This window comes from Staurois parvus, unplaced genomic scaffold, assembly GCF_062004578.1.
Source record: "Staurois parvus isolate SC_StPar_1 unplaced genomic scaffold, SC_StPar_1.0 ptg000168l, whole genome shotgun sequence".
Lineage (NCBI taxonomy): Eukaryota > Metazoa > Chordata > Amphibia > Anura > Ranidae > Staurois > Staurois parvus.
The window spans coordinates 559,528-577,507 of record NW_028317964.1 but is presented as its reverse complement, the minus strand read 5'-3'; the positions used below and the strand labels follow the sequence as shown (position 1 = coordinate 577,507).

At 41.7% G+C, this 17,980-nt stretch overlaps 1 protein-coding gene across 28 annotated transcripts in view; it reads right to left on the bottom strand.

Moving 5' to 3' along the window:
• Positions 1-17,980, bottom strand: part of PPIP5K1 (diphosphoinositol pentakisphosphate kinase 1) — a 239,393-nt gene that overhangs the window by 201,722 nt on the left and 19,691 nt on the right. For all 28 annotated transcript variants that reach the window (XM_089676362.1, XM_089676369.1, XM_089676373.1 and 25 more), the window contains exon 2: positions 7,363-7,873. In XM_089676362.1, coding sequence (XP_089532488.1) covers positions 7,363-7,518 — 156 coding nt within the window. In that variant the 5' untranslated portion in view covers positions 7,519-7,873. The remainder of the gene's footprint in view (positions 1-7,362; positions 7,874-17,980) is intronic.

Sequence of the window (17,980 nt, the reverse complement as noted above, 5' to 3'; positions counted from 1 at the left end):
TTTATAGGTAACAACACCAGGGGTAGTGCATCCAGGGAATATCAGATTGCCTCTTGGGGGATCAGGAAACAATTCTTTTCACAATGCTGGAAAAAATTGGATCATGCTTTGTTTTTTTGTCTTCCTCTGAATAAACTTTGGGTATAGGATTGTGTATGGAGGTTTTCTATTTTGTTTTTCTATTGACTGAACTAGATGGACTCTTTTCAACCTATGAAAGGAGACCGTGTATGTAGAACGCTTTATACTTGTGCCTAAGTTCAGCTTTAATAACCTTCCAGATGGCGAACATTTGTTTTTTGTTCCATTGTATACACAACAATGTAGGATATATACACTGATTTAAATGAGCAAACTGTCAAATCTTAGATAGCCTCACTATTAATCTGTTTAATTAAATGACAGAGGTGATGTGGTTATTGGACTTTATTTAACCAGTAAGTACAAATAGTTGTATCCATGTTTAGACTTTTATATCCACATTTTATTGGATGCTATATAAAAGTCTAATGGTCTGCACACATGATAAGTGTCGAAAACTTCCACAAATGGAAAGATTGGTCAATAATCTGTTCGTTAGTATAGTGCTTTCGACAGCTGGTTCCAAATTTTTGGACACAAAAAAAAAATCGAATGTGGAATATAGAAAATTTCTCATTCATTACAAAAAAAAAAAAACATCCAATTTTTGTTCAATGTGTTCAGTAATCGAATAGAAAATAGCAACTACCGTGTGTGCTTGGAAACGAAGAACGACCCGGAAAAAGAGGGCAACGAAAATAAAAAATCGTACACAAGAACTTTCATATTCTGGATCAATAAAGAGCTACAAGCAGCGAACAGCAGCATATTTGTGTCTGTGATTATAATCAGGCTACTTATTTATTTAACTTCAGGTACTTATATAGGGATGTTAGTTTATGCAGCGCTTAACATATATATATTGTACATTCACGCTATGCTAGAAAGTAGTTACGTTTGCCTTTGTCATTTGAGAATTCTCATACAACTTAATATTCTCAGTTTCATCATGATATGCACCTTCATGGAAAATTGGACCATCAGTTGTCCAATTTTCTCATAGTGTGTACTAGGCTTACGGGATAAAGGGAAGGCTCCTATGCCAGTGTATGTCTTGTCAAGTAAGTGACTACAGCATTGGGAAGTCAACAAGACAAATTAAACGTTTCTGTGGTGAAGTATGTTAGAGTGCTATGATGAGTAAGCATGTCACGTCTGACTCAGCAGTAATATAAAGCAATAGTAAATGACAGCAGTAGGAGGTTTCCAGAGATGTAAGATGGTTAGAACCTAATCCAGACAAACACGTCAGTTCGGAACATCCGATTACATGGATGGGACACACCTGATCGATACAGACAACCCAGGGTCAACCAATCTTATAAATATGGTTCCTCAAATATAAGGCAGCCCAGTGTGTCTGCACACTACATAAACATGCTTGCTTGGCTGTTGTGTGTAAGCCTGATCATGCATGAATATCAGTGTTTATCCCTAGTTTAAAATTAATTAGAACGTGTGTATACAATTATAACACAGTAATCAGACTTTCGCAATTGTAATGCTGTACACAGACAATCCACGTGACAGCTCCGCTCCATACACCTGTAATGTGTAAACTTTACCTGTAATGACAAATCCATTTTATCTTGAAGGAATCGTCTATTAGCCAGTGTGGAAGCAAATGAGTGTAACATCTCTTATAATAAAAAAAAAAAAAAGTGCCAAGTGTCTTTAAAAGCCCTGGGAAGTCTTGAGCTATGGTGCATGAATGTAACTCTCAAGCAGTCACCTCAAGCAGCTCTCTAGTAGAAAATCCCTAGACTGGCACATTGCTAACAATTTAATCTGTCAACACTAGTCTTGTTCTCCTTTGAAATGGTAAACCAGAGGCCAGAGTCCAATATTTCTGCTTAATCCATCTGTTTGTTATCTAACATGCCAGTGAAACCAACACACTGTATTCCACATCTAAATTCTAAGGATTCTTCTAGATGAAGGCAATCGACCTGCTAGATTACATTTATAAAGTGGTAGTATATATAAAAACCTTAAAGTGCATCTACACCCAAAACATTCTTCTTTAGTTTTGTATAGAATGGGGAAAGGTTAGAACACCTATCCAGGGCTCCCTTAGAGAGATTTCCCCTAACTTTCAGTTTTGGAAACACCCTATTACCAGGCAGGAAGTGAGGAAAAAATTTGCAACAGGAAAGTAGCCAACAATGAAAAAGTTGACAGAGGTTTTAGCATTTCCCTACTTCAAGAGGTACTTCACCATCTCCTCCATATTTTTTTTTCACTATCCTCTCTTACCTATTATGCTGTATGCTGGGTTCTCACCAAAAACATATTCAACTGCTCAGGGAATCCAGAGACTTCTGTGGTCTGCAGATCTGCTGCCATCTTTTTGGACGACATCATCATGGAGCCAGCGGTCCCTTCCGGGCACTGCAGCCTGGGCCTCACAAGATCAGCCCACTGGCTGCTGAATGTCCCTGATCCTGCAGTCTCTTGGGATTTTCGTTGGAATATCCCAGGAAGCTGCAGGAGCTAGAACACATCGTTCTCACCTAGTCCAGAAAGGCGGTGGGGGGTAGGAGACAGACTAAAAATGTATTTAAAAAAGTAAACAAACCAAAAGAAAAAAAAATGCCAAAGATCTTTTGGCTATACGTTTCCTATGGATCACAGGAGTGTACTTCATTCTACCTCCTGTGACCTGTTTAAGCCTGCTGATGGTACTTGGCAGGTCCAAGCTTTGGAAAGATCCTGACTTTAAAGTTGGGATCCACCCAGATCCCTGGACCTGCAGCTGGCTTAGTCTCTCAGCAAGCTGCTGAGAGCCTGATCCAGCAGTTCCCTCCATCTCCACAGCCTGGAGCTCCAGTGAGTGCTGGAGGGGCAGATCAGAGAGCCATTGACTGATATTCACCACTCCCTCCCCACTGAAGACTGAGAACTGAGTGATCAGTGGTTTTTGATCACTCAGTTCTTAGTCTAGAGGCGTCAGGGAAAAGATGCAGCATCAGACCAATGCTCCATCCACGTAGGTGAGTATGAAAGGGTTTTTTTTTTTTTTTGAAAACCCAAAATTCTTTTTTAACTTAAAAAATAATTTTCAATTCTGTTTCTATTGTGGCTAGAGAGATTTGCCCTCACTTCCTGTCCTTGGGACCACACAAGAAGTAAAGGAGCCTCTGCAACTGAACCTTTGACTGCAAATAAAACTGACAGCAATTCTAATCCTTCCCCATACTATCCAAAATAAAAAAAATAACATGGTTTGACGGCAGATTCATTTTAAAATTAAAAAACCACAAGTCTTCAAAATTCAAAACATAAAATTTATAATGGCCTCAAACATATAATGACCTCAAACCTTAAAAGAGAAGTACAGCCAAAGCTATTTTGGCTGTACTTCTCCTGTGGATCACAGAAGTGCAGTTTGTTCTGCACTCCTGTGACCTGTTTTCAGTTGACAGCAGGCTAAAGCCCGCTGTCATCACTCAGCCGGTCCAGGATGGGGAAAGATCCCATCGGGATCCACCTCAGAGTATCGAATGCCACCTGTCTCAGCCTCTCAGTGAGTTGCCGAGAGCCTGAGCCAGCTGCTCCCTCCACCGCCAAGCGTTCCAGTAAGCGGGGGGGAGGGGGAGGGGCAAGGGGTTGGGTGCAGAGCAGGCAGCAGTGACTGACAGTCACCGCTCTCTGCTCACAGCGGCTGTGAGAACTCAGCGTTCGGCGATCATGTGATTGCCGAGTTCTCACCCTGGCATGGGACTGATGCTGCATCCACCTACAGTAGGCAAGTATAATTTGGGGAAACAAAACAAACCCCATACTTCTCTTTTAAGGTAATGTGCTTATGAATTGTTATCATATGTCCAGTTTTAATTACCTAGAATTATGAATTATGCCCATGGTTGTTTTAAGGCATAACTGGTTCACAAAAATACAATCATGTTAATAAATGTAGTAATCGTTTTCTCAGTGTAGTGTCTATAGCTGGGTACACACAGGCTGAATATCAGCCAGTATCGGCCAGTTCAACAAAAACACACTGACATTAGGTCAGTGTGTACAGCTGTCTAATGACTTGCTTTTGTTGAAGGGGCATACTGGAAAACCAGCATTCCATCAGTGGGTGCAGCCAATGGCTATAAGCACTGATCAGTGTATTCTGTCAGGAAAAGGGGGGGGGGGGTCCCCTGTCAGAACACAAAGGCACAGTGGCAGAGATCACTTCTCCAGCACTGCCTGTGTTAGTACAGCGATTTCCCAGTCTTTTTTTGTTCAGCCTGCTCCGTTGAATGGGAGAAAAAAAAGGCCCCTAGCACAAGGTGAAAAAAGTATATATTTTACCACAGACTTCTTCACACCCATTGTAAAGGGCAGGTCCCCTTAATATTCACAACAACACAGGTCTGTGCACATTCTGCATGATAAGATGCTCAGTTGCTGTGACTCACCACTGTTTCAAACATCTCCATGAAACCTGAATTACAGGTATAGATTCTATAGCAAAGTTACATCGGTCCAGCATGGATCAATGTAAAACATGCATATTCCATACCTGTGGAAGCTGAGAATCGCTGTAGTAGTCTCCACTACTACAGCGATAGCCAGGTCTTGTGCTGAGCAGTTGCCCTGCTGCACAGGAGGGTTACTCGTCCATTCACATAACGACCTTCATTTTTCTAAATGAATGCAAGATGTTCTCTGATTGGACTAGCTGGAGATCATGATGTGTTCATACCAAGTGAGCAATCCCACATGGAGAGCATACGCATAAATACATTGGTCCAAGCTAAACCAATGTAACTATGGTATAGACACCATACCTGGAATGGATTTTTCTAGGTAAAAGACAGGCTGCATGTCTGTAAGCAAGGGGTAAAAGAAATGAATTTAAATTTTCATGACTGACCACAATAAACTGCTCTTTCGTCGATCTGGGTGGGCGTCATATGACGCCCTCTCAGATCGCCGCCTTGCGCATGCCCACGGGGCCGTGGCGAGATCTATCACCAACTGTGTCCACAGGACACACCCGATGACTGATCTGTGTACCGGCCCATTACATATGACCTATATGACCAATCACAACAGGAAATGACAATTGTAAACAATGGATGGCTTTCCTTTCATGCCATCCATTGTATACAATTGTGTTAGCTGTGATTGGTCACAGTGGTCGCATGGTACAGACTGGGCCAATCACAGCCCATCTGTGTCATGTCATTAGCTGTGGCCAATCACAACAAAACAAACTGAATGAATGGATTTCAATCAGTAAAATGCTTGTAATTTTTTTTATTTTGTACTGTCACCAGACAGTGTCCCTGATCACCGCCACACCAGTTATATGATGACGCTGTACTGAACTGGTGACAGCAGGTAAAAAAAAAAAAAAAAAAAATTGTGAAATTTTTAAAAAAAAATTTTAATTTCTTCATTTTCCAAAAAATATGGCAAAAAATTACAAAGCAAAAAAAAAAAAAAACTTGCCATGCCTCTTACTAAATACCTTGGACTGTCTACTTTCCAAAAAAAGGGTCATTTGGGGGACATCTGTACTGTCCTGGCATTTTTGGGCCTGAAGAAATAAGATCGGCCGTCAGTACAGCAGGATTGATCGATTTTCGGATATATACCATAGTTTGGGGACTCTAACTTTCCTACAGACTAAATAACATATACTGATTTGGGTTATTTTCACCAAATAAATGTAGCAGAATACATCTTGATCTAAACTTATGAATTATTTATTTGCAAAATTTTATAACAGAAACGAAAAAAAAAGTTAGTTTTTTCTTCAAAATTTTAGGATTTTTTTTGTTTATTTAGCAATAAATAAGAAGCCCAGTGGTGATCAAATACCACCAAAAGAAAGCTTTATTTATATGAATAAAAATTTAGTTTGGGTACAGTGTTGCATGACTGACCAATAGCCATTTCACGTGCAAAAGCGCTGAAAGCTGAAAATTGGCAGGAAGGGGGTAAAAGTGCCGGTACTGAAGCGGTTAAAGTGATTGTAAAGGTTCCGATTTTTTTTTTAACTAACAAACATGTCATACTTACCTGCTCTATGCAATGATTTTGTACAGAGCAGCCCTGATCCTCCTCTTCTCGGGTCCTCTGCCAGTGCTCCTGGCCTGACGCTCCCCCTTCCCAGCTGAGTGCCTCCAAAGCAAGCTGCCTGCTCTGGGGTCACTCTTCAGCGCTCGCTCCGAGCCACCTCTGTGTGTCTGAGACACACACAGCATGGCTCGGCACCCCCCCCCCCCCACACCACCCTCACTGGCTGTGATTGACAGCAATGAGGAGAGAGAGGACCCGGAGAGCTTCTGCTTCTCATGCACATCGCTGGATGGAGATCAGGCTCAGGTGAGTAATAGTAGAAGCTGAGGGGGAGCTGTATACTGAAGTTTTTTTCACCTTCATGCATAGAAAAAACCTTCAGCCTTTACAACCACTTAAAAAATGGTCAAATCAGTTGGCTCACATGTGCTGCATGGTTTCTAAAATTCTCACTTCTGGTGAGTCAACTAAGAACCCCTTTATATCATATATCTTGGGTTGATGGAGCCAAGGATTGAGGCTTTGCATATGCAGCGCCAAGCTTGCACTTATGTACTATGCTATACTTTGAGGTGCAAGTGCCCACATTTATTCTATATACCTCAGCAATGCTCGAGTCATAGGCTGGGCCAAGCCTGAGACGCAGGTCCTGGTGATGTTGCTTAAAGCAGAGTTCTACCCTAAAGTAGAAGCTCCGCTTTTCTACCTCCTCCCCCCCTCCACTGCCACATTTGGCACCTTTTTTTTTGGGGGGGGGAGGGGGGGAGCAGTTACCCGCTCCCACTTCCGGCTCAATTCGCCGGGTGAGACAAGGTGGGACAAATATCTTGGTTTACAACCACTTTAAATTAAGTTAAGACAAAATTTAAATTTTCAAGAAATATGAACATATTAAAAGACCTCTATACCTCAGAACAAAAAAATGACACTATACCGTACAGCTGCTTAATTGTACAAATCTATACACAATTCTTATCATTTGTTGTGCAGCCTATTGCTCTATGTAAGTTGCCATTAAAGACAAGAGAGGCAACAAAACAACTTTTATGAGAATACTGAACACAAAGTAACCTGTGGATAGAACAAGAATGCCTCCTGATATGTCATTCTTAGTATTAAATGTTCTCTTTATCACCTATATTCCTGTTTGCAATGTGTCCATGAATATGGTTTCAAAATGTTTTTTTAATTTGGATATAGTGGCAATATTGGAAATTCTCTTATGTTCAGATAATAAAAAAAGATTGCATTTCTTACCGCATCTTCCTCATCCTCATCTTCCTCTTCTTCATAGAAATCAACCTCGTCAGGATTCATGTTTGATTCCAGGAAGTCTGTCTCATCATCTCGGGCACCAACAAAAAATCTGGGTGTCGAGCAGTTGCCCTCGCAGGGTGGGGTCAGGGATGACATCACAAACTACTGGGCCTAACATCACGCTCTGGAACCATCACGTAAAAATCAGAGAGGTCTTGAGGAAAGAAGGAGCCACGTCTAAGGCCTCCAGCTTCAATACAAAAGGTTTCACAGCAGCCAAGAAAAAAAACAGGTACAGTACAGAGATGTAAAAAACAAAAAACCTATCTACAAAAATGAGCAGCTTTATCAGCATGCTCTATGAACCCATACATCTTTTTAATTAACAGTCATTCAGAGTTTACGGTGATCTCATTCAAGTCCTAAAAATCAGAATGCAGGAACACCAGTGTGAGAAGCTGTGAATGTTAAGCTGGGGTATTCCGCCACTTGGTCTTCTTGAGGCAGGGACCTGGAAAAAAAAAAACAATTCATATTTTAATCAAAGTGTGTTCAAACAAATACTCTTGCCAGCACTGCTTATTTAACTTCAGGCATCAGAGTTTGTTAGGAACGTTGGATGGGAGGCTGACACATGCAATAAATTAAGATGGTCTATCCCTATGAGCAACAAAAAGGAAATTCATCTTCATTTATATGTGCTGTTTAAAAGAAAGAAAGAAAAAAAAAAAAAACACTGTTCTCTATCCTTAAAGCAGTGCTTACCAAATACAGCGTGTACAGCCAAGAGTTTGTTAAAGTGATCATCAGTAAACAGTCATTGTGCACAGCACCACACTCAACGAGAACAGAGGTGAGATAAAGTTCTGCCTCCCCAATAACCTATGACTTGTACTGCTCATTGCTCCACCCATGCAAGACAGCTGTCTCAGCACTTCACAGGAGGAAAGAACAAGCTCTAAGCTGTTACATTATAAATTCAGTGTCTAATGTTTCCTACATAAGCCAAGCAGTGACACTTAGGTGCATCTCACCCATCCCACGGTTCTCAGCAGGTTCATTTATATATAAAGCAGAAATACTGTTCTCTCTTTCCGTTACCTTTATTGGTGAAGCCAACTAAAGGCATTAGACTGTTCAAACATTGTATAAAATACAAGCATGTGCTGCCTGCCAGTGCACAAATCACACAACAGAGGAAGTGATTAAATATCGCTGGTGCCAGGCTTAACTTGGGCTGAAACAACAGTTAGCAGGAGTTGTTTGCTCATAACAGACATAGAAAACTTCACCACATCAAAGCAATTAAAGGTGAACTGCAGGTATGATCATAATTGCATAGTTACATGGATCCAGCTTTGACCAACTTAAAGCTTTGCAACTTTTAACTAAAGCCAGCCATAAACGGTTTGGTTCCTGCTGAACTAGCAGAGGTTCGAACCATGTATGGGCAGGCTGAATGTACCCAAGTTGATCGATCGAACAACCTGCTGGATTTTACATGTGGTTATTGCTAGTGTCTGTTATAGCCACTAGCAATAATCACTGGGGAATCTGCCAGCACCGGAAAAACACAATAGCTCGGCAGGAGGGATTCCCCTGTCAACACTGAATGTGTTGATGAGAAAATCAATCTCATTCCTTTCCCGAAACCATACGTGGGCTACCTAAAAGGTAAGCTTATAATACAAGTTTATAACGTGCACGGTTTAGGACAGCCTCTCTCAACCAGGGTGCCCAGGCCCCCTGGTGTGCCGACTTCTTCAGGGGTGCCTTGGCAAAATGCCCAAAAATTGGATACAAGCCAACAAGTGGATCAATCCTGACTTTTAGTACACAAAGCCATAGGTTTTCATTGTGCGCTTTTATGACTTTCTAGCTGCCAGCATCCTAACAACCAATGACATCATCAGTTGATAAGGACGTGGGGTGCATGCACATCATCCTTGTTTGCCCCTTTCCATCAGCACTGGAGTCACATTAGCAGAGTGAGGAAGAGAGACACACTGGAATACTAGTTGATACCAGTATGCAAAGGTGTATTTGCTTTGGAAGAATAAATCTCCTCTAACGTTGGGTGTACTGGATGTATGTAGAATAGTTTTTTACATTTTAGAATGGGGTGCCTTGAGATTGTGCAGAATCTTAAAGGGTGCCTTGACTAAAAAAAGGTTAAGAAACACTGGTTTAGGAGATAGTCACATTTTGCAGCTGGTGATGTTACCAGTGCATGTGAACTGTGCTCTGAAGGGATGGCATACTGAACGCTGTGCCATGATTGTGGCTCTCGTATGCATGCTCAGGAGTGACATCATCGTGGTTCTGCCATTCAAAAGGCTGGAGCCCATGAACCCGGAAACAAGCCTGAGCGAAGATGGAAGTCCTGTCAAGCTGTGACAGTGCGCCGCTGGAGGGCCTCATTTTACAGGCAAGTCTTTCATGCCATTAACTTGCAGGGGCCCAGAAATATTTTTTCAGGATTTACTACCGCTTCAAGTACACATTTCATACCTGAGGGACCGCTTACTGACACCAATGATGGAGTTATTTTTGCACTGGCACCAATGCTGGGGGATATTATTGCATCCAATGACACCAATGCTAGGGGATATTACTGCACTCACCCATACCAATAATAGGGGGTTATTATTGGACTCACTGGCACCAATGCTAGTGGGGTAAACCTAATCACACCAATGCAGAGGGTTGTTATTGCACTCACTTATACCAATTCTGGGGGTTGTCAGGGGGTGTACTTGAGGACCTCTATAATTTTCAAGTTGATCACCGTTGGTCTAATGCTTTTAGTTTCACCTATAAGGATAACGGAAGTAGAAAAACTTGCTATTAGTATCATACCTGGAGTTCAGCTTTAAAGGCTAAAGTTGGCCATATACATGTAGATTTCTCCTTCAGCTACTGTGCTGAACAAGAAATATTGATTGACTCCTCCATCCATACTAAACCATGTGGATAGAAGAATGCCAGCTGGTGGCTTTTCATTCAGCAGTTCCTGCAGAGAACGTCCTAGCTCCTTGATGGCCAAGAGATTGCCAACAAGTCCACCCACTGAGCAAAATTTGCTCCGTCTATGCGCCAACTTTAGTGCCTACCACAAAAGCCTTAGGTCATGGTTGTGACAATTTTAGTTTACTGTAGCGGTGCAACATGATCAGGGATTTGTCCAAAACACATGTACTAACTTGATTTTTGCATTTGGCATGCACACTGGTTTTGGCCCTGTGTGGACGGGCTTCAGACTCAGAAGTGAGGCAACTCTGGTATACCTTCAGGTACTTCTATGATGCTTTAAGTTGCTTTCATTTGCCTTTCATTCAAGGGAAACTTTACTTATTTAATAAGACTTTTTATTTCGTACCATTCAAATTAAGTTGGCTTAGTTAGCACTTCTGCCTTATACCACTAGGATGCATGGAGTTCAACCATTAATTGTATGAGTTTCCTCCCATACTCCAAAGACATGCTGGAAGGTTAATTGGCTCCTGAACAGTGTGTGTGTGTGTGTACGTGTGTGTACGTGAGATTTGAACATTAGATTGTAAGCTCCTTAGGGGCAGGAACTGATTTTCAAAAAAAGGACACCTTAGCAGATTGTACTACAAGGTTAATATTCTGGAAGTATGACCAATACATTTCCTTAATTTACAACACCTATATTGGCTTATTTATTAATGGAAAGTAAAACAAAGGTAGTGTGACTTTTATGGGCCAATCACAAATCATCTTTTACTTATTAACTTAAAGAATATGTAAACCCAACATTTCATATTCCTGATATGTGCATGCTGTACCATGTACTTGTATGGAAAAACTAGCATGTTCTCTGTGTATTGCTTTCTTTGTGTGAAATCCCTGGTGTTCCTGCCAGTCCATATGCTTTCCTATTAAAAACTGACCACACTAGAGCACAGAGTGGTCAGTTCTATAGCTATGCTGGGAACTCAGTGTGCTCTCCTCCAGTGATCAAACATCTGCTGATACCCCATTCACATGGAAGATCAGCTCCCCCCAGCTCTTATACATCTGAGAACAGAGGGTATGTGATCACTTATAAAGAAGGGGGAAAATGTATTTGTTTTTATATTTTTATATATATATATATATATATATATATATATATATATATATACACACACATATATATATATATATATATATATATATATATATATATATATATACACACACACACACACACATATACACAAATGTTTTGCCTTTAATTTCCATTTTAAACTGAATGGGTTGTTTACAAGGTGAGGGTTTACATATACTTTTAACCGCTTCCCATCTGCCCTATAGCAGAAGTAATTCTACAGGGTGGCACATGTGCGCAAAATCACATACGTGATGTTGCATTTCCGGGTAAGGGGCGGTGCCACCATTCAGGGCCCTGGATGTAAATCACCGGGTCCTGGACGGTGATTACTCGCTGGTGCCCAGTGATTGCCGAGCATCTCCAATAGAAACAAAACACTTTTCTCCTCTTTGAGCTCCTGCACACTGAACAGCACAACCATGCAAAGCAGCGTGCTTACAGTGAAGTACACAGACACAGCCTCTAGTAAAAAAAAAGTACACAGCACACTAAACCTTTGATCGCCCCACATGTTAACCCCTTCCTGCCCAGTGCCATTAGTACAGTGTCAGTGCTTTTTATTAGCACTGATAACTGTATTGGTGTCACTGGGGATGTCAGTGACACCAAGTCAGTTTCCCCCAGTGTCAGAATGCCCGCCGCAGTCTCGCTATAAGTCCCTGATCACTGCCATTACTAGTAAAAATAAAAAGTCCCAGTATATATATACCGCCATTTGTAAACGCCTTAACTTTCATGTAAACCAATTAATTTACACGTTTACACGTTACTGGACATGTTTAATCGCAAAAAGTAAAAAATATTGGGGGGTTTTTTCTCAAAATTGTGGGTCTTTTTTTTTTAATAACAAAAAAATTTAAAAATGCACAGGCGATCAAATACCACTGAAAGAAAGCTCTACTCGTGGGGGGGAAAAAAAAAAAAAGGATGTAAATTTTTATTTGGGTGCAGCGTTGCATGACCGCTAATTGTCAGTTAAAGTAATGCAGCGCTGTAAAGCAAAAAATGGCCTGGTCAGGAAGGGGGGTAAATCCTCTGGAGGTGGTTAATACATACCATAAATCAATAAAATAAAAATCTAACAGATTTTTCAGTGTTTGTCACTATTAACTACTTGCCAACCGCAGATAGCCGAATGACAGCTTCACTGTGGCCGGCCAGTTCTGGGAGGGCGTCATATGACATCCTCCCAGAACGCGCTCTGATCAGCCGTGTCCAATGACACGCTGATCACTGGGAAATGCAATTGCCGGTTCTCGGCTGCACTTTCCTCACGCTGTCAGAGCGCGAGGAAAGTACTGCCGAGAACCGGCAGTTGTCAGAGCAGGGATCGGCACCGATCATCAGGGCACTGATGATCAGTGCCCTGATCATTGGTGCCCAGTAGTGCCACCCACCAGTTCCGCCCACCTGTGCCCAGCAGTGCCACCCACCTGTGCCCACCAATGCAGTGCTGCCAGTCAGTGCCGCCAGTCAGTGCCCAGCAGTTGCGCCAGTCAATGCCTAGCAGTGCCGCTAGTCAGTGCCCAGCAGTGATGCCAGTCAGTGCCACCTATCAGTGCTGTCTATCAGTACCCATCATCAGTGCCGCCTATCAGTGCCACCTATCAGTGCCGCCTATCCGTGCTACCTCATTAGTGCTGCCTATCAGTGCCGCCTATCCATGCCACCTCTTTAGTGCTGCCTATCAGTGCCCATCAGTGCCCTTCAGTGCTGCCTATCAGTGCCCTTCAGTGCTGCCTATCAGTGCCCTTCAGTGCTGCCTATCAGTGCCCTTCAGTGCTGCCTATCAGTGCCCATCAGTGCTGCTTCATCAACGCACATCAATGGAGAAAAATTACTTGTTTAAAAACGTTTATAATAGAAACAAAGAAAAACTTTTTTTTTTCAAATTTTTTGCACTTTTTTTGTTTATAGCGCAAAAAGTAAAGCGCCCAGCAGCAATTAAATACCACCAAAAGAAAAAATGATAAAAATTTCATATGGGTACAATCTTGCATGACCACGCAATTGTCAATCAAACTGCGACAGTGCTGATAGCTGAAAATTGGCCTGGTAAAGAAGGGGGTATAAGTGGGTAGGCAAGTGGTTAATCTACAGTAGGTCAAACAGAGAAAACAAATTCACTTTAGTTGGGTTCATGCAAGACATAAACTCATACATTTGTTTTGAACTTCACTTTACCGTTTACAAAACATGATGGATCTTTCTGGTTTATCTTACCCGCGATTGCTTCTAACCGGTTGGTCATAATGAATTCAGAACAAACCTAAACAATGGGGAAAATTTTGCAAAAACTGGAGCACTCAGGATCTGGTGCAGCTGCGCATGGCAGCCAATCAGCTTCTAACTTCAGATTGTTAAATTAAGCTTTGATAATAAAACCTGGAAGCTGATTGGTTTCTATGCAGAGCTGCACCAGATTTTGCACTTTTTAGTAAATAACACCCATTATATTCACAGCCATATTATTACCATAAATGTTGTGCAAGCATACTCTATTTCCTTTAAGTAAACCTTTCAGAAACTTGTCAAAAATTAAGATATTTCAATAAGGTTGTAATTAAAGTCAGTGCAAAGTTGTTGTTTTTCATTATTATTTAACCACTTGCCCTCCAGAGGATTTACCCCCCGCCCCCTCCTTACCAGGCTATTTTTTGCGATACGGCGCTGCGTTACTTTAGCTGACAATTGCGCGGTCATGCAACACTGTACACAATATAAATTTATGTCCTTTTTTTCCCCACAAATAGAGCTTTCTTTCGGTGGTATTTGATAACCTGTGCGGTTTTTATTGTGCTATAAACAAAAAAAAGATCGACCATTTTGAAAAAAAATATATATTTTTGACTTTTTGCTATATAACATATCCAGTAAAAAATTTTTAAAAAGCTAATTTCTTCATAAATTTAGGACAACATGTATTCTGCTACATGTCTTTGCTAAAAACAAAATCCCAATACGTGTAAATTAATTGGTTTATGTGAAAGTTATATCGTTTACAAATGGCGGTATATATTGTATACTGGAATTTAATTTTTTTTTATACTAGTAATGGCGGCAATCAACATCTTATAGCGGGACTGTGGCTGACATTCTGGCACTGAGTGGGAAATGACTTGGTGTCACTGACATCCCCAGTGAAACCAATACAGTTATCAGTGCGAATAAAACCACTGACACTATACTAATGGGACCAGCCGAGATTCAAACCATGTATAGACAGGCTGAATGTACCCAAGTTGATTGATCGATCCACTTTGGTACAACCAGCCTGTCAGATTTTACATGAGATTATTGCTAGCAGCTACTATAGCTGCTAGCGGTAATCACTGTGTTCTCCCCATGGGTTCGGTCCCCCTCACTGGGAAAATATAATGGCTCTGCGGGAGGGATTCCCCCATCAACACTGACTGTGTTGATGGGGAAATCAAGCAATTTTCTTTCCTCCAACCTGTGGTTGGAGGGAAGAAACTTGTTCCACCGATGGCTCGGCTTTGGAGTGAGCCTGTTCCAAGCCTGCCTTCGTTAACATACAATGCAAGACGTCCAGCCTCTATACCTTAAGGTCTCATGCACACTGGGCATTTTTGCAGCTGCTTCCAGGGGCATTAGGCATTTTGTTTTTTTCCTGCATCTGCTGCATGTTAGCCTTTGTATATAAATTATTATTCTGGCCAATGAAATGAATTAACGTCCAAGCTCCTGATGTCTACAAACGAGCGTAAAAACTTGTAAAATCTTTAGACACTTTTACAAGAATCAGGCTTTTTTCCTTTCAAAACGCTGCTGCCAGGAGGAAAAACTTTCTAGGAGAGTTTGCAAAACCGTCTTGTGTGCATGAGGCCTAATGAATGAGCTCAGCTATTTTTTTTTCTTAGGAGCCTGCAGAGCATTGCATCCATGAGCAGCACATCGTGGATGTAATGTCAGGCTCCTCTGCAAACTCTCATTGTAGCTATCTGCCTGTATCTCTGATACAGGAAGGTAGTTACTTCAGTCCAAGAAGAATCAATGAACTACAAGGACGCTCACCAGCATCCCCGCAGTTCATTGAGAACTACAAACCATCAGCTTCAAAGGCTGTCAACTCTTGTAGTCTATTCACTCACAGGATGCTGGGAATTAATGACAATCCCACGTGGGCGGAGCCCTACATGGATGCACTCTTTTCAAATTGTGACATGGAGAATATCCCTAGCTCGCTGTGACGGGGGGGTATGGAAGCTGCAGGAAACGGATGGACCGTGTAACATGTTCCCGAGGGTGAACTTATCCTTTAACACTTTGTAAGGACAGATAGTGTTCAAATCCAGTTACAATTGATAATGTAGTACAGGCAGGTAAATTATGGCGAACACAGCTGCCCCTCATAAACAAGAAAACTACCCCATTCACATGGCCGATTATCTCCAGATAAGAGATCCAAGGATGCACAGGTCTCTTCCAGATTTAAACAGGCTGGCCCCCCATGATGCGAACTTCACACCCTAGCATGGAATTCCCACAGCCTCCTAGAATACGTGACAGGCATATCCTAGGGGGCTGCAGGAGCAGCAGACATGTCCTTATTGCCCAAGTAGGAATGGTGCAGGGGATGATGTCACCAGGTAAAAAAAAAATTGTCCCCAGTCCCTAAAAAAATAAAAACACCAAACTATAACTTTACAGAGGGGAGGGGGATGGGGGCATTGCCAATTTGTGGAATCAAGTCAAACTTTAATCTGACTCAAGCTAAATGTAGACAGATGAAGCATGAACAGCTTCTGCAGATGTCTAAAACCACTACACAGTGCCTACTTGTCTAACCACTGCTCCTCTCAAGTGCTACATAGTGCCATTTCTAAAATGTTACTCATACAATGAGGGGAATTCATGAAGAGTGTCCTAGACACTTCAGGCCAGCTGAATGGGGCCTGAAAAGAGCCACTTGTTGACAGCCTACCGGCATATACACAGGGGTGTGGAAATTTTTGAAAAAGCTACTTGTCCAGGGACTAAATCGGTGCCCCAATCTGCTTGTCCCTCATGGCAATCTATTTGGCCAGATTAAAAAAAAAAAAAAAACATTTTAACCAAAACCCTATTTAAATCGGAGTTGCTTTCAGAAATGTCTGGGGATTTAAAAAGAAAAGGAGCTTTATGGCAACTTAAAAGTGTAATATTTTTAACATTGTACTGTTTATCTCCTCCTCACCTCCCTACCTGTCTCCAGCACAGCACCTGGGGACTAGCAGGGAGGGGAGAGACCTTGCAGTGTAATGAGCACTGATTGAGTGCTCATCGGGAAAGAGGAGTGTCGGGCTTATCCTTTATCCCTTTCACTGCCAGAGCCGTTTTTGCACAAGTTTCAAAAATCATTTTAGGCCTGAAGATTACACAAATCCCCCTAACATTATATATTTTCTGCAGAGACCCTAGAGAATAAAATAGTGGTAGCTCTAATTTTTATGTCACACGATATTACCACAAAAGGTCTAGGAAATGCAAAATTTCAGTAAAAAATACACCAGTTAATTTTAGGGCAAAAAATTACCCAATTTTTTTGTAAAATATAAAAGATGAAGTTTCACCGAAAAAACAGATGTCCAACATGTCAAACCTTAAATTTGCGTGCGCTCATGAAATGGTAAAAACCTTTAGTTCATTATATTTTCTATAGGTGATGTATTTAAAGACTTTTATAGGTCATCAGTTTAGCATTACAGAGATCTGGTGCTTGAATTATTGAAACTCATTCTGTCATGCGTGGCGATATGTAACATATGTATTGCAATCTATGTTTTCATGCGTAGGTGCCCCAATGTGTGCTTTTATGCTTGTATGTGCGTATGTATGTGTGGGGGGGCTCAAATTTTTTTTGGGGGGAGGTTATGTGCTTGGATGTACCTTTAACCACTTCAAGTCCAGACATTTTTACCCCCTTCCTGTCCAGGCCAATTTTCAGCTTTCAGTGCTATCACACTTTGAATGACAATTGTGTGGTCATGCAACACTGTACCCATATGAATTTTTTTACATTTTTTCAGGAGAATAGAATTCCTCTGCCAAATTCTGTACACCTTTCAGCGCAGCAGCAGCACCCCCTCATGGTCTCAGCATTCAGAAGACTCTGGTAACTGACTCCACTCCTCCTCTGGGCCTCCTCCAGACCCTGCACTTTTTGATTTCCAGCTCTGCCCCCAAAGAGGGTGCACACTGATGTTAGGGAGGGAGTGGGACTCTTGACATCTGATGTAACTGGGGGTGGGGTGCTCTGGACATCTAGTCTTACAAATACAACCGGCTCTTTGAGAGCAACCATAATGCTTATATGCCCCATGATGAAAAGGAGTTTGACACCCCTGACCTAGGCGATCCAAGCAGAAGGGGGAATGGGTACATGTCAAAAAGTACCAGCTCCCAGAAAAAAAAAAAAAGTTTCCAAAAGTGGTAGAGGAGGAGGAAAAGAGGAACTTCCCTTTTGAAGTGAAGTTCCGCTTTGCGTTGGAAAATAAA